At 42.1% G+C, this 26,711-nt stretch overlaps 1 protein-coding gene across 1 annotated transcript in view; it reads left to right on the top strand.

The window, feature by feature from the left end:
- Positions 1-2,858: 2,858 nt before the first annotated feature.
- The window catches only part of ARHGEF4 (Rho guanine nucleotide exchange factor 4), a 98,097-nt gene continuing 74,244 nt past the window's right edge, over positions 2,859-26,711 (top strand). The window contains exon 1 of the mRNA XM_058844083.1: positions 2,859-3,176. Coding sequence (XP_058700066.1) covers positions 2,990-3,176 — 187 coding nt within the window. The 5' untranslated portion in view covers positions 2,859-2,989. The remainder of the gene's footprint in view (positions 3,177-26,711) is intronic.

The raw sequence follows: 26,711 nt of genomic DNA on the forward strand, positions 1-26,711 counted from the left end.
AGTGATACTGAGTTATTCTCTGGCCTCCCTGGTGTAGTGGAAAGTATTTCTCAGAGGCAAAGGGACTGTTTGTTTACTCAACATCATGTGGACAACTTTCATCTTCTTTTCCCAGCTATAGATGTGCTGTTAAACTCACACTTGGCAACAGTTAATGTGAAGATGTTTGACAGCCACTGGAGAAATCTGTTCAAGAGGGAAAATATTAGCTCAATAACAGGACTTCATTATGTCTTATAAATATTTAGCAGTCCTATAGTTCAGCAAAATAGCAAGCTGAGTTATTTATTCCATTTTTGTCATTTTAACCCTTGAAGAAAGTGGTATGCAAGTTCCCAGAAGTGTATCATGGTAGCAATGTCCATTCCATCCCCTAGATGAGTATAATTGAATCTAGATACCTCTAGAGGAGTATAATTGAATTTAAGTGGCTAAAAAATAATCACATTGCCTACTGTATACTTTCCACTTTGTCTTTAATCACAGAAAGATTAGACCCACTATGTCAATCTTGGTTCTGTTTAACCACAGCCACAAACATTTGTCCTCTGTGAGGTCTTTGATAATGTGCTCACTCAAAGGTTTTCATCCAGTCTTAAAATCGGGGCCTGGTGGTGGCTGAGTTCCTGAAAATTTGTCTTGGCAAGTTGAGTGGGATTGTATGTATTAGCTACTGAGGTGAAAGATTTAGCATACCAATAAAAACCTTCTGTGGGGCAAAGAGAGAAGAGTAAGGTCAAGGAAATCCTGAATTATTCTGGTAATCACTGTTCAAAGCTAGAAGATTACAGGGGAACCCAAAAGAGGCTAAAAAATCCAGCAGATGTTTAGAATCAGGTTGCCCAAGGCTAGTTTGACTGCCTTTACTAGGCTGTGCAGTGAGATCCTTAATCTTTAGTTGGAGTGAGTTACTGCTACATCAACTTTAGATAACGTCTCTCTCTAATGTCACATAAGAGAATCTCTGTGCAGATTTTACAAGAAGAAAAACAAAAAAATTGTAGTCAGAGGCAACCCCTCTATGATGGGTTGCAGTCTTGAACTCTGACAAAATTTTTGCTTTCCACAATTTGGCTGTGTAGAATTTTTCTTTTTTCCATTCTATTAGAAAATTCCTCTTTAGTGCATACATACAACAGACACACATACATAAGGAGAATTAGGACTGAATTGTAGCCTCTCTTTAGCACCTTTGTTGTCTGAAGAACTGCACTGACTTTATTCTTCTCAATGCCCTGTTCTTCACATCCACAGAACAGCTGCATTCATCTTTATTGTCAATGTGTAATTTACCTTCCCCTGATTACTGTGATCAAGAAGAGTTTCTCTCCAGTTGTACTCGAATGCAGGCAGTTCTCAGTGCAGAAGAGTGGTTCTCCTGCAGTCAAATCAAGAACACATTTCCATTTCTCTTTTAGGAAGTATTAGATATTTTGGTCTAAGTAGCTCCATTCAGAAGATAATCAAAGGAATTATTTTGTTACAGATCACTAGAAATGTCATTTTTGTTACTGCTGCAGAGATCTTTATTTTAAAGAATAGCTGAAATATTTAAGGACTCAAAAGTTGGTTCAGCATTATTGGGTGCTTTATGATATTCTCCAGTGATGGAGTGTGACATTTTTACCTTGTAGGAAATACTCAGTAAGCCAGAAGTCTTACTGAACTGGAATAACTCTGCACCTGCATGGACAGTGGGACAAACTCAGAGGGGTTTCTATTGGAACAAGCTGTGATGGCCATAAAACATGGCCTTGTGTACTTTGCAAAGAGCTACCTTACATAGAAACTGTAAAAGAAGTGTTTTCAGTTTGTGTGAAACAGGGCTCCTGGGTTGGGATTTGGTTGTCTGGAGCTATGTGCACTCTGTGTGACAGGAGCAGTGTGGGGTTTTCCTTTGTGGCTCATGTGTGGGTGGCTGTCCCTCTCCCAGATGTGCTGGGGGAACTGATCTCCTTTGCTTTGGTCCAACCCCTGCTTGCAGTCTCACCTGGCTAAACTTTCGCTTGGCCTGGGTAATCCCACACTGAATCAAGCTAGTTCTGGTTTTACGCTCTTTTGTGCTGCACAGGTTACAAACCATGTAGCTACTCTTAAATTATTTTGATAGTTTGATAAATCTGCCATCTGCAAGGTCTTTGAGCAGAGTGGCAGCCCAGAAATGTCCTTTATTATAAACTCTCAAAGCTGTTGTTAAAGTGCACAGGTATTTCTGCATTCTCAGGAAATTGGTATTCTTTCAGGATCCTTCTCATAGGGACACAGGGAATCTCCAGGTAATGCAAATAGAATAAAACTTTTTAGTAAATAATACTCTGTGATTCTGTTTCAGTTGGGACTGAGGTCTCTTAGAAAGATTACACATGGAAATAGGGATCGTACCAGGTCTGCACTCTGGGAGTGGATGCTAAATGATTTTTCAAAACTCCCAGCTTCAATCTCCCCAAATCTCAATCTGTGTTTTTCTGGCTTTAATTTCATTTTGATTTTTTTTTCTGAGTACTTACAAAAATAGTTTTTTAATAGCGGCAGCCACAGCCAGTTCTAAATATGATTAGTTTATATGTTAAATCCTTTCTGAGTTCTCAGGGGAAGCAGATAACACAAGGTCTCTCTCACTTGGGCATTTTTAAAATGCATGAAATCCTACTATTTCCACTTATTTATTTTTAATCTGACAGTTCTGCTAAATTAGGAGGAGAGATCTCTGTCTCACCCCTTGCTTTCTTAATGCCTTGAAATCGGCTTTAATAAAAATCAGCTGCTGGAAGCCGCAGCTGAAAGCAGCGGAGCTGCCACAGAGGGAGCCTCCTTAGTGGACCCCTATGATGTCAGGATGCATCGAGGCGAGCGGAGCGGAGGCTCGGGATCCAGCCCAGTGCTCAGCCGGCGCTGCCAGGTCCCGCTGCCCTGGGAGAGCTCCGGAGAGCGCTGCCCCGTTCCTCCCGCAGCCCCGCAGAGCCCCCGGCTCCCCCGAGCACCTGCCTGCATGAGGACCCAGCAGTGCCCCAGTGAGTCCAGCGGGGCACACAGTGGCGAGAACTGCAGCAGCAGTGGCAGCTCCGGGCTCTCACCGGGCTCGGATTCAGACAGCAGCGGGGTGGTGTGTGGTGGTGGTGGCATGAGAGGCGTCCTGTCCAGGTACTGGAGCTTGGAGAGTCTTCACTCTGCCACAGGTAAGGGACTCTATTTTTCCTTTATATTTTTCTTTTTTTTTTTTTTTTTAAACTGCTCTATGATATTGCACTGACCTTGAGAAACCAAAGCAAACCTTCTAGAAAAAGTATATAATTTGGAAATGCAGTCTCTTAGTCCTGAGAAATAATCAAAGCATTCAGTGTTTGCTAGCTATACCCTCTGCAGACTTAAAGCTAAACCAAAACAACATAAACCCTTAACAGACTTCTCAAGTCAGGAGGGAAGAAATAGGTTTTTAATGCCTTTTTTTTTAATAAGCAATGTGTAGGCTTCCACCTGATTAAAGCTGTCCTTGCCTATTGGAACATTTCTTGTTTCAGCTTAATCATACAGAATTGATATTTCTGTGTGTAAATTACATTGTAGAGAGTATCACTGCCTCTAGAAAATGCCCAGGCGAGTGCTGTGCAGCAGATGAGGGGCTAGGTAGGGTTGCACTGCTGTGCACTGAAGAAGGGAAAGGCAGTTCCCTGAGCCAGCTGCTCAAGTTCAGTTTTTGCTTTCCCATCCATTATTTAATGTCTTTCTGAAGCAAGGATTTTGGAGGCATGTTCATGTAGCCTGGACCTGTTCTGACTCAGCCTGTCTGGATCTGGCATTCTGGTTTTTAGTTACTGATGTGCCTGTTAAAGGTTTGAATGTTCGAACTGCAAGCATAGTAAAGAAGCTTTCTCATTCCCAGCTGATCCTAGCAAAGGAGCCTGGCAGTGATGTTAACGGCCACTGACTGCTGAGCTGTTCAGCTGTTGCTGTTTAGAGAGATTTTTAATAGAGCTGCAGTAAATTAGTTCCTCTCTTAGATAAATTCAGACAAGCCTTCAAGGCCACCAGTGACTGCCATTTCCTTAGTAAAAATACCCAGTGCTACCAGCTAGAATGAAGGCTTGGGAAGAATTCAGGGTGCAGTTCTGTGTAATCTGCTTTGGTCGTGTGTACTTTTAATTATTGAAAGGTTTTATCATTCCATCTGCTACTGTAGATTTGGAGCTGTTTAATAAAATCTCCATTGCTGCTCTGGGGTCTCTGTTAAGTGTGAGTAACTGCACAATCATACAGGAAAGGGCTTCAGCAGGGTGGCCAGTCTCCCTGACTTTCCACCCTGCACACCACACCTTCTAGGTGGCCAAAAGCACTAAACACCTACAGAACATCCCGAGAGTCCAGGGACAGGAAAAAAGGTTGAGAGTGAGATCAAGCCATTGGTGCTTTTTTGGGGAAAGATCTGGGCTGCAAGTACAAGATGATGTGCTTTTGCATTCTCAGTAGCATCTGCTGGCTATTTTCTCTTGTAACTGGGAGTGTAAATTAACCCCAGCATGCTCTGGCATTGGCATGAAGTACGTCTGGCACAGGGTCTTTCTGCAAACTCCTGTTCGGAGTTTGTGTGGGGTTGCTGCGGTGGCTCCATCCCCTCTGTGTCACAGGGTTTGCTGTCAGCTGCCCTTCCTGGAAGCATTCTTGGGCTTAATCAGGTCACTTGAAACAAACGGTGTACAATGATACAAAAGAAGTGAGGTTGATAGCAAAATCAGGCTCTGAAACTAAGTCTGATTTTCTAAATGCTCTTTCATTTCCACAATAGTTTTGCTATCAAGGCTGTGAGGCATGGTGTCATTTTGTGGATGTTACTTGCATTTAGCAGGAAATATAGAGATGAGAAGAAATGGAATAAAAAATGGTATGGAGACAGTCTGAGGACAGGGAAGAATGAAAAACCAAATTAAGTTTCATAATTACAATATTGATATATAAATACAATAATAAAAGCAGATCATTGCATTTCAGACTCCTTGCTGCCTCAAAATACTGTGGTACTATCTTCTCATGTGCCAAAGATTTCTGAGCAGTTTGTCTCTAACAAAATTCAGGTCAGAATTAGGATTAAACTTTGAGAGAACTAGGAGGAATTAATTTTGTTTTGATTCTTCTCTCAGAATTCTTCTTTGGCTTAACCTTAGGAAGTTGTGGTAGAACTGCTCCTCTTCATCAATATCCATTGCCTGTCTGAGGACTGAGGAAGAATTTGTTTAAAGTTTGTGCTAAATAACATTTTTGAATGGTAAAATTTAATACACTGCTTAAACCAACCAAAAAAACCCAAACAGAAAACCCAAGGAAAAAAAAAACCAGCAGGAGCAGTAGCAGCTGGCAATGCATGAGAGAAGTGATAACTAAAATGTGTGGCAATGTCCTCTCCTCAGAGGAGCAGGGAGCCTCCAGCATCTTTCTGTGTGATACATCAAGGAGTTAGGGGGGAAAAGAAGAGCACAGATTGTGTGGAAACACTATGAGGTACCCAATGTTGAATTAGAAAAGGTCTGGGGGATGAGTCAGTTCCTTTCTCTGTTTGAAAGGGATTCTGCATTTCCTTAAGGTTGCATAGGTGGACTTGGCAGAGAGGGTTTTGCTTTTTCCCCCCTGTGTACATCACCTTTTCTGTAGGGATCTTCATACCGAGTCTGCTGCTAAGACTTCAGGGAAGGTTAGAAATAAACCAGATTTAAATGACTGAAAAGTGGAGGTGAAAAGAAGGTGGGAGGTACGATTGGAATGCATCCATTGGAGTTTTTCTTTCAGATAATTTAGATTCCAAGGAGGTGAAAAGACAGAGATATATGTGTGTTTATGTATGTATACGTTTGACAGTGTGTGATTTCAGAAATACAAACTGGCATCCCCTCTGTGGAAAAGACAGTTTTCTGAGGTTCACAGGAGCAAAAACTGTCTTTGGTTTGTTATCTTCCTCTGTAGTCAGCAATGAAGTACAAGTCCTTTTGGTTTGGGGTTGACTTTGTTGTGATATATTGATCAAGAGGGGAAGCTAAATGTGAAAGTTGAAAAAGACCTGTTGTTATAGCATAAACTTCTGTGCAAATGCAATTTGAAATACAAGTTAGCAAAAACCATGGTTCAGGCTTGTAGGAATTGAAAAAAATCTACTGTTTTTTAGCATAGTGCATGGCATTTCTGGTCTAAATGTCAATAAACACTACCTTACATGAGAAGGTCCTTCTCCCTGAAGCTAAATACAAACATGAAAATAGGGAATGCTTTGCTCTTCTCCTAAGCTCCCCATTTGAGGATGCCAGAGGACTTTGAAAGCATCAGTAACCCAATAGTGCCCAAAAGATTTTTCAAAGCATGATTTAGGGTCGTTTAAAAGGTATAGTTTGATACTTGGACAGTATCCTTGCTATTTTTAAATACTTATGAGCAGTGTCCAAGTGTTTGGCCAGTGAAAAAAGGACTGGGAGCTGGGGTGGCTCAGCAGTTCTGAAAAATCAGGCTGTAAGTATCTCAGCTGGCCAAAACCCCACAAGGCATCCAAATTAAAAGTCAGTTGTGACTGCTCCAGCAAGTGATTCAGTGGCACTCTGGCCACTCTAACCCTGGTTTCCCAGGCAAGACTTTATACCCCAGGGCTGTCTGTATCCCATTCATCACTGTTGTACAACTCCACTGAAAAGTTTTTCCTTTAGAATGTTTCCAGATTCAAGCCTGTGAGCAGCTCTCTTTGCCTTTCCAGCTCCTTTGTTGCAGGTCCAATCCCAGCCTCATTAATACTTCTGTTTGTTCTTTTTCTTGTCCAAGTTGGGAAGGACTGGAAGAGCAAAAAGAGGTAGGGACAAAGGGGGAATCACAACCTGGAGGACTAGTGGTTGCCATAGTTTCCCTGGGATCCTCTGTGTATTTGTGCATATGTAGCAATTTAATTGTACAGGCTCCACTTCAGTGCGCCTCTGCACAGATTTGTGGCTCCTAATATGCAGATATGCTCATCTACTGCCCTTGGGAATATGGCCTTTAAACAAACAAGAAAACATGAAGCATGGGTGTGGAGGGGTTTTTTTCCTTCATTCAGAGCTTAAAAAGAAAATTGTGGGGTTTTCAGGAAGGTTTTTTCCAAGTCATTCATTTCATTGTTGCGGCTGATGAGAGAGCCAGTAATAGACCTGTGGCGAATGCTTTGCCTCTTTCTTGTTTAGCAAGAAATTTTCTTTTGAGCCCCTTTTTTTTCCCTTTTTCTTCCCCTAGCCCTTTTTGGTACTGATGCCTTCAGCTGTGGTCGTGGACTGCAGTGCATAATTCCACTGACCCTTCTTTCTCTAGTGTCAGTCAGCAAGAGTTAGAGGTCACACAAGGGGAGATTGATTTAAGGTTCAAATTGCTTCAGAATGCATCCAAAGGAGAGCAGGGAGGAAAAAAAAGTGAGTTCCTCAGAGCATCCAGTGCAGCATGTCAAGGTTGTGTCTCACCCTTACCTTGGCAAATCATGAGCTAGAGTATTTCAGCTGGATTCATGCTTGCACTCTAAGATGTCCTATGTGTTCCCTCCTATATTCTGTGACACCTGCCAGAATAACTTCCACTCATCTTCTGAATGAATAATCAATGGATTTAAGAACAAACAAACAATAATCCATGCAAAATTAACTTTGATTTTTCTCTCTGTGTGGATTCATTAGTAATGGTGACTGGTGTGGTTATGTTAAACCTAAGGGCGATCCTCAACTTCTAAGGAAGAATTACAAGATGAACATCTCTTGGTTGAGCTAGTGAACTGCCCTAAAGCTTAAGTAAATATTTCTTAGTTTAAAATACGTCTTCCAAATAGTGTTGAGTGTTGCTGAACTGTGACTTGACATCACATTCAAATAGTGAGGGTATATATGTTAATAAGTGGTTGAGTTCATTCCAGTAAAGGGAATCTCAGTTAATGCTAAATGTGTGTAAACTTGGCCATCTCTTTTAGTGCTCCTACAGAAATGTTTTTACAGTGCAAAGTATCCTCTAGCATCATGCTTTTCCATTAAAAGGAATTAAAAATAGTGTTAATAGAGGTAGGAAGTCTAACCGTGTTTCTGTACCTCTGTTGCAGCAGAACCAGATTTTGTAAGTTCAGCTACTTTGGAGTTTTAATTACATGTTAATGTATTGGAGGTGGTTCTAGCTGACTTTCCCTTGAGATTTTTTTGTGTTGTTTCAAAAGGAGTGAATGCTTATTCTCATGTCCCCATGAGGTACAGATTAGCACCTGTTATTCAGAAATAAACATTCCCATCTTTGCTGATGCTGTGTTTGCAGCAGGGAAAGCTTAATCTTTGGAACGCTGCCTATGATACTTCCCCAGGTGTCACAGGTACACCATCTTCATCCTTTTCCTCCTCTGCCTTCAAAAAACTCCCATGAAGAACATTTTGATTGTGATCTATTCCTTTTGCTGAGGAATATGGCAGCTTCTAAGGCTGTATTTTCTCAAAGATTCAGTTACCTGTAGAGTAGCCTTTCACACCATCACTTCTCTGGGATATATCCAAGCTTCAATTGCTGCTATTTTTCTGCATGGAAATGAAACAGCTTTAAGCCACCTGATTTCAATACTGCCAGCATCACAGCTCTTGCAGGAGGCAACTAGCATGGTCCAGGAGAATGAAGGAAAGGGGAAATGCGGTGGTACCATAAAGCTTACCTGACCACCCTTCCTTTCTTCTCTTCCTTTAGGTAGACACCCAAAGGCTGGCAGAAACTTGAATGTACCTTTTCATTTGCAATTATCTGAGTCTAGTTCATGTCAGTAAAAAAACCCAGCAAAAATAGATTAGAACATGTGCTGGCAAATTGTTTCTATGCCCAGTGGTCACAGAGAATGTGTGTACTTGCTGCCTACACATGATGCAGCTTTGCCATGGCTGCTTAGCGATTAGTTAAGTTCAACAATGTAGGGAACAATCCTGCCTGTCCTTCGCCATCAGGATGTAGCCTTTAAATTACTAAGCTTGTCTGTAACTAAGCTTATTCCCTACCAAGGTCTTCTTATTCTCCAATTCTTCTGAATCATGAGAAGTGTCTTTGAAGGATTAGAGAAATATGGCCCTCTTCTGAGTGTCAGTAATTATCTGTGGAGGCTTCTAATTTAATTAGAGTCCTGTCTCATCTCACAATCCTTTTGTGGTCTGTTTGTTAAACTAACTAACTAGTTCAGTGATTTACTTAAAAGTGCCAGGGATGAGCTGAGTGTGCTGGACTGGGCAGGATATCGGTCTGAGCAGGCCCAAGGTATGAAGATGAGCTTCTTGGATACTGAATGCCTTCGGTGGCTGTGCCAGTCTGGAAAAGCTGCTCCTAAAAGTGGTGTCTGCACATGAAAGTGAGACGGTAGCCTGGGTGTAAAGTGATAGGAACATGGTTTGCACCTGGTTAACTGTCTTGGATTACATTGTGTGAACATCTAAGTGTTGGCAGCTCTCACTACAAATATCCCTCGGGGTGTATTTGCCTAAATAGGTAGAGAGCTTTGCTGCTGTTATTCTCAGTCCCTGCTCATCGAGGAGCAAGAGATTCCCTGGACTATGATGTTGGCTCATAAGAGCTCAAATAAACTTTTTTTTTTTTTTCTCTTTTTTGCCATGGAGTACAGAGTAATTGCTTTGCTGGAGTAATTGAGGCATTTCCAAGTTGTGCTGTATCCCAGAGAGTGCTTATGGATGCTCTAATGCATCACCCCCTGTGCAGCTGATTCCTACATTCTGTGGCCTCTAGCAGGATGGAGGCTGGAGAATGGTCATAGAATAGGAGGGAAATCAAGTGCTAAAGGCAGCTGAATACGCAATTGCTTTGAATATCCTCCTTGTTCTTACTTTGTTAAATTATATTTTTACCTCATATTTGAGTATATGTATACACACACACACATACATAAATAGATATACACACATGGTTTTTCATTAGTTAAGCTTAGAACATTCCTCTGTGAGGTTTCTCCAAAACAAGCATTTCTAGGTGTGGGCTCTAAATTTTTTTTGTCTACCAATGGATAAGGTTTCTTTCAGAACCTTTCTTAAAGGATCTGATAAATGCCTAAATAATAATTTGAAATCAATTTCAAGTGTACTGTTAAGATATATGGTACCATCCTCTTGCTTTGGAAGGTAAATTACAAGTAAGTATTTATAAAATAACTTGAAAAACAAGTTTTTGTGTCAGGAACATGAGGTCAATGCAGAACTTTTATTTTATTTTTATTTTCTTTAAAAAATAACCATTATAAGGGCATTGGAATGTTTCATGTTGAGAATAAAGGAAGATAAGACTAATGATGTTTTCAAAACAGCTGGCAGAGATTTACTTCTATGTGGGAGTGAAATTGCAAGAGTCTCCCTTTTGGCTAATGGAAATATAGTTTCCATGAGGTAGTTTTGAATTAGGCTCTTTTCTTTTTTTTAAAAAATTGAAGTGTCCCTAAAAAGGCAGTGAGCTAGGAGATTCAGTGTTAACACAAAATAATCTGTTTGAATGAGCAGGATTAAACTACTCTGCTCTCCCTTGGCCAATGGAATGTTTCCAGGCCAGGTGTGAAAAGCCCTCAGCTCTTTATGAACCGAGATCACTACTTGGATGTACATGCGAAAAGACAAACTTGGCATTTGGAAACTGCAGTTCATGGAGCGCTCTAGGAGGCAAATGAAGACCACAAACAGGGCCTGTGCACCTACTGGCCCTGTTCTTGGAGCTGTCTTTGATGTTATTCCTTGCAGGGATCTTTACAAATGTCAAGGCGCATAGGCGTTGGAAGGAGGAGAAGCTGTCTGCAGAATTACTGAGTCTAAACAAACCCAACCTATTTGGGAAACAAAGGCTCAGCTGCAGCAGGAAGGTGCAGCAGGCAGTGAGAATCAGTCTCATTTGCTCAACAGGAGCACCCCAAGGGCTGCTGGAGCTGCTCCTGTGCTGTGATTCCCTCGCTGGCTCTCAGGGAAGCCACCACCCTCTGTGACATTGCCTGGTCTGGGGCACAGTGCAGCTCTGGAGAGTCACAGAGCCAGCAGCCCTGTGTGCTCAATGGCCAGTTCTGAGTTTGTCTGAGAAATACACACCTGCAGTGCTGGGCAGTGAGTTGGGCTCCAGCTGAGGAGTGTGTGCAGTTGGGAGCTGACAGCAGCGTGCTGCAGGCAGCTGTGGGATCCCACAGTGAGGCACTGGGCTCTTCCCAGCCCTACACCAGGCAAACCGCTTGTGTGGCTCCTGTGCACATTCTATTGTGTGGCTGTATTGAAATGGTCTCACTTCCTGACAATACAGAGTGACCTGGATAAGAGAATATCAGTCTGGAGCTGTTTGAGGCACTGGGCTGGCTCAGCTCCTGCTGACTCTCCCAGAGCCCTCTCCCTGAGCATAGCTGTGTGTCAGCTCGAGGTCACTGATGGTACATCCTGCTCAGGGCAAAAACCTGCTCTGCATGCCTGAAAGAAGCTTTGACAATAAACCTTTTAAGAGAGTTTATTATGAAAATACAGCGTTACTAATACCCCAAAAACAGTGGATTTGGATCAATTTGAAATGTGGCATTCTTATCAGCCTTAAAAGCCTGGATAAATTAAAAATATGCAGAACCCATCTGTACTGAGACTTGTTGATTGGATCTGTCATTTCTCTTTGGAGAGCACAAAATTATTTAATTTGGGCTATTTTTGGTCCCAATTCTGAGCCTCACCACAATCTTTATGCTGTCATAAATCTAGGGCCTGGCAGTCCTATTTCATGCTGTCTTACTGCCAATACTCTGCATAGGCTGAATTCTGGGGGGTTGGTCAAGTTTTCTTCTGTGAATCTGTAGTCACAGTTGGTGTATAATGCTCACCTGTGTTCATTCCTGGTTTTTTGGCTCACTTGAGAGCACACACTGCATAGCTGGGACTTCTGCTTGGCCCCCCAAATGCCATTTGACCATCACCTTTGAGCCATTGGAGGAAATCTCCAAAGTAATTGTATGTAGGACAGCTTATGCATCTTTTAAGCAGCCACTTGTGATTGTCTAATCCAGATAACTGAAGAATTTAACTTTCAGGAGAAAAAAAAAAAAAATACTTCCAAGGGTAAGACAAAGAAATGTCACAGTGTTTCAAGCCTGTGACTTGACACTTGAACAGAATTTATTTAAAAATCCACTGGATTAATTATGGCCAGGTCATTAGTCTTGATTCATCTGAATCATTCTTGATGTCTCTGAAGTCACAAATGTAGATGAGGGTGAGCATCGCTACGTCAAAGTCCTGAAAGGCTGCTTGGCCAAATAGATGTGGTTTTTTTTTGAATAAAGGTGGGACCTGCAAGCTGGTATTCTGTCTTCCTCTCAGGTGCTACCTTTCTTTCTTTCAGTTTTCATTTTTGAGAAAGGCACCTTGATGGCAAAGACTTTTCCAGTTGTAATAAGAAAAAACAGAGGATGATCTAGGATTTTTTGGGAATATAAGGAAGAAAAGAACCATTTTGCCCACTTGTCAGAGGACCAGGCACCCATTCTTCTGCTTTACACTTCTCTTGATGTGTTCACTGACTTGCAATGACACCAGTGCTTTAACTTCACAGCTGACTGTGACCCAATTCCTTTATTGTACTAAGCCAAGAAGGGGCAGCAGTTCTGAGTGCTCAGAGGAAGATGAGTCTTGCCTAGGTGCAGACTGGAAGCAGATTAGAGCAGGAATAATTTCTTTCAGTTACATCCCAACCTTGTGACGAATGTTTTCAATGGCACCTTGGCTTGTGTGGTTTGCTGTGCTGGCTGGAGCACTGATCCTTTTCCATCTCTGATCAGGCAGCAGGGAGGATGGAAGTTTCCCCCTGCACAACTCCACTTTGGAAGGAAGCTGAATTGCATGATTGACAGTGATTTTCTTTATTCATGCTCTAGTTTCCAGAGTCTTGGAGAGCTGAAGCATCCTCTTCCATGGGCCACTCCTGAAAATTTTACCTGCTGTAGAAGTTTCTAGTTTTGCTTGAGGGCTTCTAAGCAGATCTTCCTCCCAGCCTGAAACTCAGAATGTTTTAGGTGTCCCTGGAGACTGTCTAGTCTTACTGCAGTGCTCTAACCAGGGTCACCTGCATGAGCAGTCAGGTTTGAATATCTCCAGGAATGGAGACTGCGCAACCTCTTTCAGGCTATGGCTACACTTAGTGTAAAAAAAGTTATATTTTAGTAGAATTTACTGTACTTTGGTTTATATCTATTTCTTCTTGTCCTTTTATTGGCCACCAAATCAGAGTCTATGTTTTCTACACCTCCCTCATGTGGTACATTTACACATTGTTCAGATCTCCCTGAGCTGCCTTCTTCCCTGAGAGAGTCCAAGCTCTCTCAGCCTCTCTGTGTATGCCAGGTGCTTCAGTGCCTTCAACACACCTGACCTTTTACTGGACCCACTCCAGGACATCCATATGTTCCTTGCAGTCTCATTTGCACTGGAATCCCGGCTGAGTTTCATGTGGTGTGTTCTCTGGACTCCTAACCACCTTAATGATCATCTGGTATCACGTCTGCAGCTTTATCTGCCAAGTGCTTTCTTTGGCAAGACAGGTAGGGAGATTAAATTTTCTGAAAAAACAAAGCAGAAGCAAATTTTGTCCTGCCTTAATCCTGAGGGCCAGGGTTTGCTGATAGCTGGATCATTGCAGGATTCACAAGTTGCTTCCTCTTGATCAGCAGAGCACATAGCTGGAGAGGAAGCTTTGAGAAGCTAAGACAGTCAGAGTTGTTTGATTGTGGCAGATATTCCTTGGTGACACACACCTGTACAGACAGTGTTTGGTGCCTAAATCTCTGAAACGGCATTTAATTCTTTTAGGGTATGAATTGCATAGTGTGGGATACTTTGTTTGTTTGTGGTGGGGTTTTGTGGCCTCTTGCTGCCTGTGTCTGCACTTGCAAAGCTTGCCAGTGGGATGTGGGGTGTGAGCACCTAATCAGTGCTGCTTTTGTTTTTCTGAGAGTAATGTCAGATCCCAGCTGGACCGTGGCCTCAGGCATATGCCAGGCCAGACTTTGGTGCACATGTGGGAGGGATCTGGTAGTACAAATAGTTTATGCAAAGGTGGAGGCTTGTCTGAAGGATCCTTAGACAGCACTGAGGCTGTGTGCTCTTCTATCAAGCCATGTATGTGGTTTCTGCACTGTGTACAGGCTCATTCAGGGCCCCTATTTATAGCACTCCATAAGTAACAAGTCATAGCACAGAAGGGACCTGCCATATTGGGCACAACAGCCTACAGTTTTGTGCTGCAATACTCTGATTATTAATCTCAGAAGTCCGTGTGAGAGAGAGGCCAGTTTACTTGTTAGAATGAGCCCTTGTGAGTCAATTCCCTGGACAGCCCCATCTAAACACAACATCCCTTGCTTCTGAATATCTTTTCTTGTTGCTCAGCCTGTTGTGCTCAAAGGGCTTTGATCTAACAATTTTCTTGTACAATTTAAAGCATTGCCATTAAAACAGGGCTTTCTCCTGGAAACACTGATCTCAACTTCTTCTTGACAAAGCACCAGAGGTAGCAAGACTCTGGAAGTTCCTTGACACAGACTCTGGAAGGAGACAGGCATGCTGTGAGGAAAGGGGTTTTGGCAATCACTAACTCTGTGTGCTTTCTGTGGCAGGCAGGCACATTACCTACATTCCTGCTCTGTTTTCCTCTCCTATAAAACCTAAATACAAGGGGGTTGTGTGGGTTGCTAAGTGCTGTCTGTAAGATAATCAAAAGGCAAACAGAGCTGGGCCATAGACCAAAACATTGCTTCAAGTTCCTTACAAGGGCCACGGAAAGAGTTTGAACTCTGCTGCAGGTTGGAATTTCCTGCTCTCTACATAGCTCTGATCAAGGACCTCAAAGCCCTGTGCTTGGAAGTGTTTTAGTGGGTTGTTCACTAATTCACAGTTTTAAATGGATTGATGTTAAAATCCTTGGCAGTTCACACAGTGTGTGGTTCTAGATCATCCTTGTGCTGGAATGGTGTGCAGTGCAGCAAGAAGGGCAAGGTGCTTGTGTTCTGTCTTATAACATGGAGAGTGTTCCAGGCCAGGCTGGATGGGGTCTTGAGCAGCCTGACCTAACTGGTGGCATCCTTGCCTGGAGCAGGAGGCTGGAGCTAGGGGAGCTTTAAGATCCTTTCCATCCCAACCCATTCTGGAATGATTCTATGGTAGGACAACAGCTGACAGAAGGACCTCAGGTCATGTTCTGCACTGTGGTGGGGTCTCTGCAGTGAGTGAAGCTGTTTGCAGTGCTCTGCAGGAATCCTTCCTGCTGTGTGAACCTCACCTGGCTAGGAGAAGAAAAACACTGGTGAATCCTTCTGAAGTGATTTAAGAAGCTGTCTTTGTTTATGGCAGTCTTCTATCTTTAAAGCAGGGCTGGTGAAATAAAATGAGTGTATGAACCTCAGCTCCTTAAAAACGAGGATGGAAAACAAAATTTAAACCTGTCTTCATCAGCAGTTAATGCTCAGCTGTTTGGCTTTGTGTTGGAGAACTTAGGGTGCAGCTAGGCAGCTGGTGCCATGCCTTCTGCAGCAGGAGAGAGCACAGGGGGCAGAAGTGAGATTGGGATAGCACTGCTGTCCCAAAGGGCCCCCATTAATTCTTCTCTGAGTGTTTGCCCATAGCCATCAGGAAGGAATTGGGTTTAAATGCCGTGGAGCAGAACACCCTCTAGTCATGTGTCTCTTCCTTCTCTGTTTGTTGAAGTCAAATGTCTATATTTGGCACATCCTAGGCTGTTGTCATGGAAATGGTTGTATTGACACATCCACAGCAGAGCAGCTTTGTTCTGTACTGAAGGATCAGAAGGACGATGGGTGAGAAAGGAAGAGGCCTCTTCTCAGCACTCAGACATACATAATATTTGTTCTTCAGCTTCTTTGCTCCAGTTGGAAGGCACAGAGATGTTGAATGAGTTGTTTTGAGCTAATATTGAAAGAATTGTGTAGAACAATACCCAATGCTTGGACACAGAGCATTACTGAACATCACAAAAGATAGGATCCCCAGTTACAACAGCTGCCTCTTATACAGCTGGGTGCTACTGATCAGCACCAGTGCAGAGCACCAACATCTCTGCCCAGCCTTTTTACCCTGTATTTCTAGTTTGTGGGAGATCTTGTGTAGACCTGCTATTTTGGAAATGGTAGGAAAGAAGTCTTGTCCATTTGAACACTAGCTGGAAATGTCAGGGACTGATGCCAGTTATTTCCCACCAGCCGCAGGGAAAAGAGGAGCATTTGAAGAGTTAATGAAGATGAACTTAGAAGAAATGAGTAATATTGGCAGATTTCACTCCTAGTGTCCTTTCTGCTGCTGCCAGGCCACCCTGCATTTTCCCCAAGATAGGTCCTCTGCTGTGAGAAGGGGAAGGAATAGAAGAAAGAATGTTGGATCTGTTTGCCTCAGATCAGTGTTTTCACAGCCTGTTGCTACAGGGAGCTTCTCAGCCTCATGCCAAGAAGAGTCAGAAGATAAGGAACTTCAGAGCAGCGAGGGAAGCCGCATCTTGCATCTCGGAACTGAGCTCTGCAGGGTTCTTTCCTCTAGTGCCTGGATCTGTGGGAGGAGTTCCTCCCCCCTCCTGTGCATCTTGAACGTGGTGGGAGATTATTTCAATGCATTTCATCAGACATTTGGTGGGTTTTAGTTCTCTGTTAAGCGTGCACATAGAGGCTGGTACGTGCTTAGTAAAAGCCATGCTGTTTGTAATGCAGTCTGTGCATCCAGCACGATCCAAGAATCACCCCAGTCCAACTGCAGACAAGGAAGGTTTTTTCTGGTTGCCTTGATAAAAAGCTCCACTTCTCACAATGGCCTGGACAGATTAGACAGAATGCAAGCAAAAGGAGCTCCTATCCCTGCACCACAACTTGACCATGCACTCCAGGTCCCCCTGTAGGCAGGACTTGCCCAGAATCCACTACTTTTAGGAGTTATGATGGATTTAATCTTTTGAGATTTCAGGAATGTTTATTCGTTTATCAACTTCCCAGTTACTGTCATACATGAGCAATACATGTAAGGGTCATAAATGTATTTGTAATTACTGCTTCTCAAACTCCAAGCTTTCTAATTGTCCATTGCATATTTGAATTTTAAAAATATAGTTAAGCAAAACAGTAAAGGTTGATTTTCTTTTTTTAAGGTTTGTTGCAAATGTCTGTTTCCTGGTGATTTTATTTTGTATATGTAAGAAGGGAAGCAGATGGAAAGGATTTTCATTTTGTGTAGAAATTTGCAACGTTAAGAACATCATCTTAATATTTTATCTGCTTATATCTGTGCCAGCTGTTGTGCCTGAGAAAGCTGCTGCTCCCTTCAGGGTTCTGTGGCCCTAGCACAAATTGGTGACCCTGTAATACTGGCAGATTAGAATTACAGAACCTGTACTACTGCTGGTGTTCAAAGCAGGAGCAGCAGCAACTGGTAACTTACTGTTTATCTCTGATAAAGCCAAATACTGAAAAATATTCCATAAACTTGGCCTTTAATTGTGACAAGTGAAAAGAAAGATGGTCAAGATTTATTTTTAGATGCCATTATCTAATTATTATTAGATGACATGATTTATTATTAGATACCATTTATTAGATAAATTAGATCCTAATTTCTTCTCCTTCCCAGGAAAGGAGTTCTCTTGAAGAGTGATAGAATATCTTTATTGTTGCTCTGGGCACAGTGGGTGAAAGCCTTGGATGGCTTTTGCCTGCAGGATGTGGTTATGGTTGAATAATGGAATAAACAAAATATGGAGTATAATTAGAACAAGTTCCAAGGCAGCTTTTCATGTTAGAAATTGGGGAAGACCTTAAGAAATTTTCCTTTAAAAGCCATTTTTACATCCATTTTCTTGGAGCAAAGGGACTTTCACAGGTAACCCTAACCTGAAGTAATCTTTCCAGATCAAGGAACTTTAACCAGGGAAGATGTGTTTGTTGCTTTCAGATCATCTCTCTGGTGAACTTTTTCTTTTTGTATCTCACAGTGGCAATGTAGAGAAAACAAAAGTATTCTTTTTTCATTTGGACCACCTCTGAGGCAAACGTCAAACGACAGCATGGCAGAAAAGGTGAAGGAATCACTGGAAACTTTGATATATATTCTGTTGAGCTGTACATTGCCTGTGGTAAAAAATGAAGGCAGTTGGCAAGCTAAGCTTTTTTATAAAGATAACAAAGGTATAGAACCACTGTCCTTATCTGGCTTCTTCCAGGAGAAGTAGAGAGAAATCTCTCCTGACACCATGGTAGAAAATTTGATGTGGTACAGAAGCAGAAAATGCCAAATGAAAAATGTCATCATCCCTATTGTAGGATGCCAACTTGGCTAATACAAAAAGTCCAACTCTGTTATTTAGCAACATGAGGTGTTTGACACAAAAGCTACTTTGTCCAGGCAAAACCAGCTCAGTTCCACACAGTGCCTGGTGTGGAACACAGTGGCCACACCCTGGTACCTGCTGCATGCAGCTGGCAGGTGTTTGATGGCTGCAGCTATGGTGGGCATCCTGAGCTGTGCAGAAACATTTCCATCAGCCAGAAATTCAGGGCTGGGCAGCCTGTTCATGAGGAGCAATATAAAGCTCTGTAATCAGATTCATATAAGCAATTGGTTCTGGTTAAAACAGGCAAATGTTTTGCTGTCTTGTTTTGGTGTGACCTCCCTGTCCCCCTGGTTTCTGAGTAATAAATTGATGTATTCTGCAGTGCCCACAGCTTGTGACAGGAGTGAGAGAATGGGATTTGGTGTCTGGTTGGTATTTCTGATTGAGAAGTTTCACATGTGGATGATGGTAGCAAATGCTGAAGGTGTTGATGTTTTCAGGTGTGTCCTGGATCTCTGTCAGTGTTATGTTCTCCCCTGCACTAAGGTCTACTCCTCCACTTGTGCTCCTGCCTTTTCTGCTGGCACAGCCACTCTCCAGTGAGTGGATTTGCAGGTGTGAACCCAGCTTCCTGAACACAATGATTTCTTCATCCTGCCACCCGTACATTGCCAGCTTCAATTAGCTCTGTTCCCCTCCCAAACTTTCTCTATTATTTCTTTCCTATTTCTAAGCACCATTTCATGTGCTTCTAATGCAACCTGTCATTTTGGTTTGACTTTTTTAAGGTATATGGGAAAAAACCCTTGAATTTTACCAAACTCACGAAAGCTTTTGACATAGAGATTTATTCTCTCTGTTTTTCAGAAACCTCCAGCTCTGTTGGAGGCACCTTAAACTCTGTATAGGTCATCCTATAATAAACCTATGGCTTGGCTGCAGGACTTGGGTCACCTTTCAGCACTCTGCCACTGGCCTCTGCTCCATAAACAGCACGAGGCTGTACCTTCTGTGTCTGTGTAGCTCCTGCACATTTAGGTTTAGCTACACTGTCAAGAGGGTAGAACTGAGGTTTGCTGGGTGGAGATCAGACCTTTGTCAGCACAGAGGTGTTGTGTGCTCCAGGGGGATCCAATTCTTGTGTTTTACAGCTTTCAGGGTAACCTGCTCCTAGCTGACTTCAATTAGCCTCTGCTTTTCCAAAGGGAAACCTTAGAAGTGTGCCTGGAATTAAAATGTAGGTATTACAGTGGGTTTTATTCTACTTGTATTGCCATGAACTGAAATCACCTCTTGCAGGAAAGAACAGTATGCAGGTGAGAAGATGTTATCTCAAGGAAAAAGAAAGTTTCCATACCAGTTGCATAATATAAAGTGACATTGAAAATTAAAAGCTAATTTGCCTGCAAAGTTAGCTCTGACTCACTAGACCTTGCTCTGCTCAACTCTTAAAACTACCTAAAATAGTGATTTTCACATGAGGTGTCTCAGTTGCATTCTGAGAGCCTCATGCTCTGGAATGGGATTGTGTAATTAGCTCTTCTTATGACTGATTAAATCAGTTTTCCTCCTTCAGCTGCTGAATACAGTTGTTGATAAGTAGCAGTTGTGATACAACATAAGCTGGGAGTGTCTCTTATCTGCACTCACTTTCTTCTACATGCACTGTTACTTACCATAAAACTATTCATGCTATCTTTGATATTCCACTTGGAATCTAATTTTAATGTCTTTGCCTTTATTTGGACTTACAACCACAGGAAGTAGACCAAATTGAGCTGTTTGATGTATGGATCTCCTATGGATCTCCTGGCTTTCAAGGAAAAGCATTTGAAATTGGTGATTTGCTATGTGAACAAGTAATTACTGTGAGCTATCAGGAAAATAAATTAGCTGCATTTCAGTGCACAGAAATGAAGACTTTCTGTGGCATCAACAGGAAATACCAGTGGTTTACAGTGGGCAGCTTCTCAGTGTTATTTTAATGCAAATAGGCATGAGCTAATTGGTCAGGGGTAGAGGGAGCTCCTAATTGGAATGTATAAAGAAGAGGCAAACATGCAGAAGAAAATTTCCAGTAGAGCACTTTCCCACTGGGGAGGAAACTGCAATGTTAGCTAGGCTATACCTGTAGCACAGCTTGGGCTGCTTCCAGTGAAGAATTTTGTGATACATAGATTTGATAGTCAATCAGTATTTTTGCAGTTAATGCCAATTTACGACTTAAAATAATCTTACCTCTGGTGTGTGACAGCTGTTGCTTGTGGGGCTGGGTCAAGTGAGGACAAAGCAAGACAGGGAGGAGGTTTGTGTGACCCAGCAAGGGTTTTGTGACTAGGATGGCAATGTCTCTCCATCACTGGAGATGTCTCTCCATGCTGTGCCCCAGGTGGAGTGGACATGCTCGCTGTCAGGCTGGCAAAGCTGCCTCTATCCCTCCTACAGCCTTGCAGGCAGAGGCATTTCACTTCTGGCACTGCTCATGCAGAAAGGAATTCAGGGAGTGGTGGGGATCCATTTCACAGTTGACCAGGCAATAAATACAGGAGGCAGCACAGAAAGCTGTAAGCTCTTGAGGGGGTCTGTGCTTCATTTATATTGATGCTATTTTCTGATGTCAGACAAAAACTGTATCTCATGTCTAAAATGAACATCCACTTATGGGTTGAATAATTGGAGGTTTATTAGTGATAACAGGAGAATGATCCATTGGGAATTCAATTCTACCCATTTGTCTCAATATTCCTTTATTCCTTTGCTGGACTTGTGCATTTTGTGCATTCTCTCAGTAACAGAGGTTGTGAGATAGTGAAAAATATGGGGTTTGGTTTTGAGATGTTTTTTTGGGTCTGAAAAGTAAGACTTTGAATGTTGTGTTTAATGAAATTGCTTCTAAATTGTCAATTAGCCCTTACAAATGATGGAATTAGCTACTTATTAGCTTTTCATGTTGCCAGAGGAAGGACATAGTTCAGCCCCTGGGGTCCTGAGCCAGTGGATGGCTGTCTTAGGTGACTTTAGCTAGGTCACAAAGACAACCACTTGCCATGGCAAATCCTCTGGTGTTTCCTGGAAGCTGGTCACTAGGGAAGGCCTCGAGGTAGATAGTTTAGGAGCTTTATGTAGAATGAAGTTGGATGAATCTTGGCCCTAATCCCTGTTTGCCTCAGTGTTTTCATCTGGTTTGGCAGCATTAGTGCCTGCTAAGGCTGAGGTCTTGCTCATTAATACTGAAAGAGATTGAAAACTAATTTTCCATGCGTGGTCTTCCACAGGTTCCAGCAGTCTGGAGACAAAAAGAATCTTGGTGCTCTTGATAGGGTGGTGGCTCTCTGTGTTGGGTTCTGTGTGTGCTGGGAGTAGGTTCTGTCACTCTTACTGGTTGTGTTGTATGACCTTGGTTGGTGGGAGATGGAAACACCCCTGTGGATGTGTAACCTTCCCTGTGACGCCTGCCAGGAACAGAAGTGGGGATGTAGCTGCTGAGGGGAGCCACATTTGGAGTGAAATCTATTCCTTCTGTGATTGAGAACATATGGAGTGCCTTGCCTTCTGTGTGTGCTCAACACATCAGACATCAGCACTTGGTTGTGTTCATGCTCTTGCTTTGTTTGAGACCATGGGCTGCCTGGGCTCAGCCCTGGGAGGACACAGAGACAGGAGGACTGCAAAGGGCACTTGGCCAATAAAAAAGGGCATCAGAACTTTTGTTGCAAATTGGAATTTTTGTCTAAGCAAGAACAACAATTTTTGGTGCCTCCTTTTACAGATGCCACCTGAACTCTTGAATAATTCTGTGCAGTTCTGCATCCTATTCAGGGAATAGGAATGTTTAATGATAATGACTCTTACCTGAGGAACTGAATTTAGAGCATCACTAAAATCTTAGCTTGATGCCTGATATGGAATGCAGAAAAGGGCTGTAATTCCTGAGCCCAGAGCAGAGATGAAAGAAGCTGGAAGCATTAGTCTCCTAAGCCAGTGTGACAGCTTTTTTCTACGTTATTAATGTTAACTTTAGAAACAAAGATGTACTTGCTCAATTTCCTCATTTTCTGAGACTACTTTATGTTCTGAGTTCAGCCACACTATTTTCCTTGCTGCCATGGCATTTGGTTGTATTAACAATGAAAGAAAAATTCAGAGGGATGATTTAGAGAGAGACACAATCTATGGAAGGAGGAAGCCCTGTGAGATACCTTATCCTGCCAGTTTTCAGTAGTAGAAGTGAACTACTCAGTTCTTTTGTCCAGATGTCATGGTAGACAGACCTCCAGAACTCTGGCTGTAACAGTTGCAGAAAACAGAGTTAATCACTTTGGCACCTGGCAAAGCTAATTTAGTACTTCACTCAGAAAAATAGGGAGCATGGGAATCCTTATGCAAAGTATAATTAGGAAGAAATATCTATAATGAAGTAAAAATTAATCAGCTAACTCAAACCTGAATTAAATGAATATTTTTTAGCAAATACTACAGACCAAATGCATTGTTCAAATATTTCAGGAGGTGTAATATAAATAAAAGGCTCTTACTTTGAAGAAATTTCATTACTGCATTAAAAATCCATGTAGCCCAAGGTGACAAATACCACTTCTGTTTTCCCCACTTTTTGGAAGAAGCTATTTCACTGTGAAAGCACTTAATTTTTTATTACATGTTGTTGTACCGTGACCTAAGAAGAATTAAGGGCACAAGAACATGAGAAGTTCTGGACCCAGTTTGTACATCACAGAGGGAGTTACTTTAAATTTAGAAATTGGACAAGCTGTGTAAACTACTTCTGCATTTTTGGTTTTGGTTATTTGGTAGGTTTGCTTGGATTGCACAAAAATTGTTCCAAGTTCTGTTCTGCTCCCATCTGTTCTTGGCTCTGGTCAACCTCACTGGGAGCACAGAAATGTGCAGCTAGATTCTGCTTGTACAGAGCACATCACCACAGCAAGCTTAAGGTTGGTTCTTAACTCAAATACCTTTAAATAAAAAGACAAGATTCTCCTGTTTGTATTCTACCCACAAGCCTGAAACACCTCTCAATGCCATATTTCAGGATAAAGGACAGTTTTTATCTGCCTTGGGTCAGGGATCATGAAGCTTTTTTTCCTGACAAGGTTGGCTAACTGAAAGAAGAAGGCACTGCCCTCGATTCTAGGTTAAAACACTATATCAGCTGATTATGTTTTACAACTACAGAGTATAATTGATATATTCAGGCATTGTAATGTTACCACTGACCAAAATTAACAGTAACCTGACCTGAATAAAGATTGGGAGAATTCAGTGCTTGTAACTGTGGTTTTACAGCAGGGTTTCAAAACATGATTAAACAAAGATACTTCCAATGTTTGGCAGTGAAGGTTTGGATTGTGATCATCTGCTGAGAACATTAGTAGATTTCTTCATGTGAAATACAAATTAATCTGCAACATATCACCATCCCATGACAGCATTAAGTCTGTAAAAATAACCAGGAGAAAATTATCTTCCAATTAAAAAAGATCAGACCTTTCTCATTGGAAGGGCTCTGAGGATGCAGCTCTTAGAGGCCGAGCAAGAGCAGGTGTTTCTGTTCCCTGTGACTGCTGCAGGGTCCCAGTGAGGTCTGGTTCCATTTATGGAGCAGTCAGTTGGGTCACTTTTAATAAAGGAACCTTTATTTAGCCATTTCTGTGGAGCCTGCTCACTGTCAGCCCTACCTCAGGAATAAGTGGCCACATCGAGATAAATACAAACAGGGGGCTCTTGTCAGACTCCAGAGGACGTTTCTCAGCTCTTCCCAAGAGGTTCCTTCCTAAATAGGACTAAAGAGCTTCAAGCTCCTGTAGACAGCTCAGATGGCTTCTGCTTTTGCTCCACCTGCTCTCGAAATAGATGAACACTTTAAAGGATTTGGCAGCCTATGAATGTTTCTCAAGTGCTCACTTCCCATTGGAGCTGAAGGTGCTGTGTGGGGACATGCTCTCGCTAACCTTGAATTGAAGTGATCACAGCAGGAACTGAGCTAACTCATTTTACTGCTCTGTGTTATCTATGAATTCCCTCTCCATGGCTAGGCAGCAGCTTCTTGGCTCTGTTTCCTGTCTTGTCTTTCATCTTTTCATCCAGATTCACCCTCTTTCATTTTTAAGTATTTCGGTTTTGATTTCTGAAAGAGAAAGAAAGGCCTCTCTGATGAAAGAGGTGGGCATGACCATCCTTTTAAGAGAGGAGAGAAAGAAAAAGTGAAGTATTGTGTAGCATGAGTGAGCATTTACTGAAGAACATATGATTCAGTGGCACCAAGTATTCATGGTTTTATTGTGAAGCAGAATGAAATTCCCAGTGGTCACAGTTCAGAGCAACAGCAGCCCTGATAGGAATGTGTATTTTTTTTTTCTAAGGATTTTTCTACGTGAATAAATTCAGTTTGCATAATGGAGTGAGGAATACCTCTTTTTTTAACTGACCTCTTTTTGGCTTCTCAGCTTTTTTCACTGTCTACTAGTCAGAGACAAGTCCTATCAGAAATTCCTACAGTTCTTTGCCCCTTTCATGCTCCAGCCACCTAAAAATCACTTGCTATTTATGGATTAGTGCTGGGAAGAAGTTATTTGGGGAATTTGAGGGTAAGAGGGTGCATTTTAAACTAACCTCTGGATCATGCTGCATACATGTATATTGTCCAAAACTACCAAAATCTGTTCTTACATCCCAGGCAATGTGCAGAGAGCAAGAAACAGTGTTGGAAAATACAGTATAAACAAAATATAATCAGATTTATGGCAATTCTATTGGAATTCTGGAGTGAAATCAGAATTTGTATTATAACATCTGTAATTATACTAGAATGTGTGTTTCAGGAAGAAAGCAACCAGCCATTTTAAACTGGATTCTGATTCCTGTACTAATTCCTCAAGCTTTCAAGAATCATACCTGCCCTCTTTAAATTATGAGGGAGAAGTTTATAGAACTGTTCTGTGATCACTCTTCCACTCTTGGTGTGGTGTCCCCCATCCTGTCTGTGTTTCCCCTGGCCTTGATCTTTTGGTGAGGCACAGAAACAGAAAGAAGAAGCATATGGTGTTTGAGATTTTATTTTATTTTTCTGAACATTTAATTTTCTTGCTTTGTTCTTTTTTCCCTCCAGAAAGCCTATTAGTTGATCATGCTTGAATCCATTTGCCAAGGCCAGTTCCTTGGCACACTTCAGATGTGCCAAGTAAAAACACATTGTCTCATCAGTCTTTGCATAGTACCAACCTTTAATCTGATGAGAAACCTTTTATCACACAGCATCTTCCATGAGATGGTAATTTACCTCTTGAGTCAATTACTTTTTTCTTTTTTTTCTTGGAATGTATGCTTTGGCTCTTACCTTTGACAGATTCAATCTGCAGTGTTGTTCTGTAGCCAGAATGTTTTCATCCTCTGCTTGGGTGACTGGTGGTTCTTGCTGAGTTTCTTGAGAGAAGTGCTTTAGAAACCAAGTTCACCACTGTGTGTCCAAACCCAGGCACTGTCTGTGCCTCCTGAGCTGCTCAGCAAGTACAGTCCAAACTCCTGGTGCTGCATAGCTTGGGACTCAGCAGATGAGGTAGCTCTGTAAGGCACACAATCAGATTTATAGTGGGGATTTGAGGTATTTTTGTTACTCTGGAAATTACACGTGGAATGTAGGTCATGATTTCATAGAGAAAAAAAATGGGTCAAAAGTCTTGTTGAAACAATGAGGGTCCCCTGGTGCTGTAGGTGTGCAGAAGGGATGGTTCCTGTACGTGCCTGCCATGGGATCTGCAGCTCTCAGGCACACCAAGTGTGAGGAGATTGGGGTTTATAATTGGAAACCCTAACCCCGTGCTGTCCATACCCAACGTGCCTCATGGCCTTAGGGGAAGTCTGTGATGCACAAGGAATGTGGGTTTGCTGCCAAGTGTTGTAAAATGCAGAGATGACAGCTCTGTTCCACAGAACACAGTCTAGGAAGATGCAGAGACATCTTTTACATGATGCTGGTGTCCTCCTTTTGGGCGAAGAGACAACACAGACTAGGAAATCCAGTGCTAAAGGTGGCTGAAGAGTTTTATTGTCTTAAATATAAACTTGTTTTGTGCCTTAAAAAAAGGCAAGCATGGAGTCTTTGTATAATTTTAATTCTGCCTTGGTGACTGAGGCTTTCTGCTAAATGGAATCGTTGACTGTAACGTATCAAAAATCAATTAACATGATGTGTGAGTTTCATAACTCCCATCCCTTAGTTATGAGCAATCTTCCTTTTTTTTTTTTTTGACTTGTAAGTAATGTGGGCTTCTCACCACAGATTGAGTTAAATTGATTAGGCTGTTAATCACTGAAGTGATTTTGAGTTGGAATATTTTGAACCAGTTTCCCAGACAGAGTGCTTC

Source organism: Poecile atricapillus, chromosome 8, assembly GCF_030490865.1.
Source record: "Poecile atricapillus isolate bPoeAtr1 chromosome 8, bPoeAtr1.hap1, whole genome shotgun sequence".
In the NCBI taxonomy this organism is placed as follows: Eukaryota; Metazoa; Chordata; class Aves; order Passeriformes; family Paridae; genus Poecile; species Poecile atricapillus.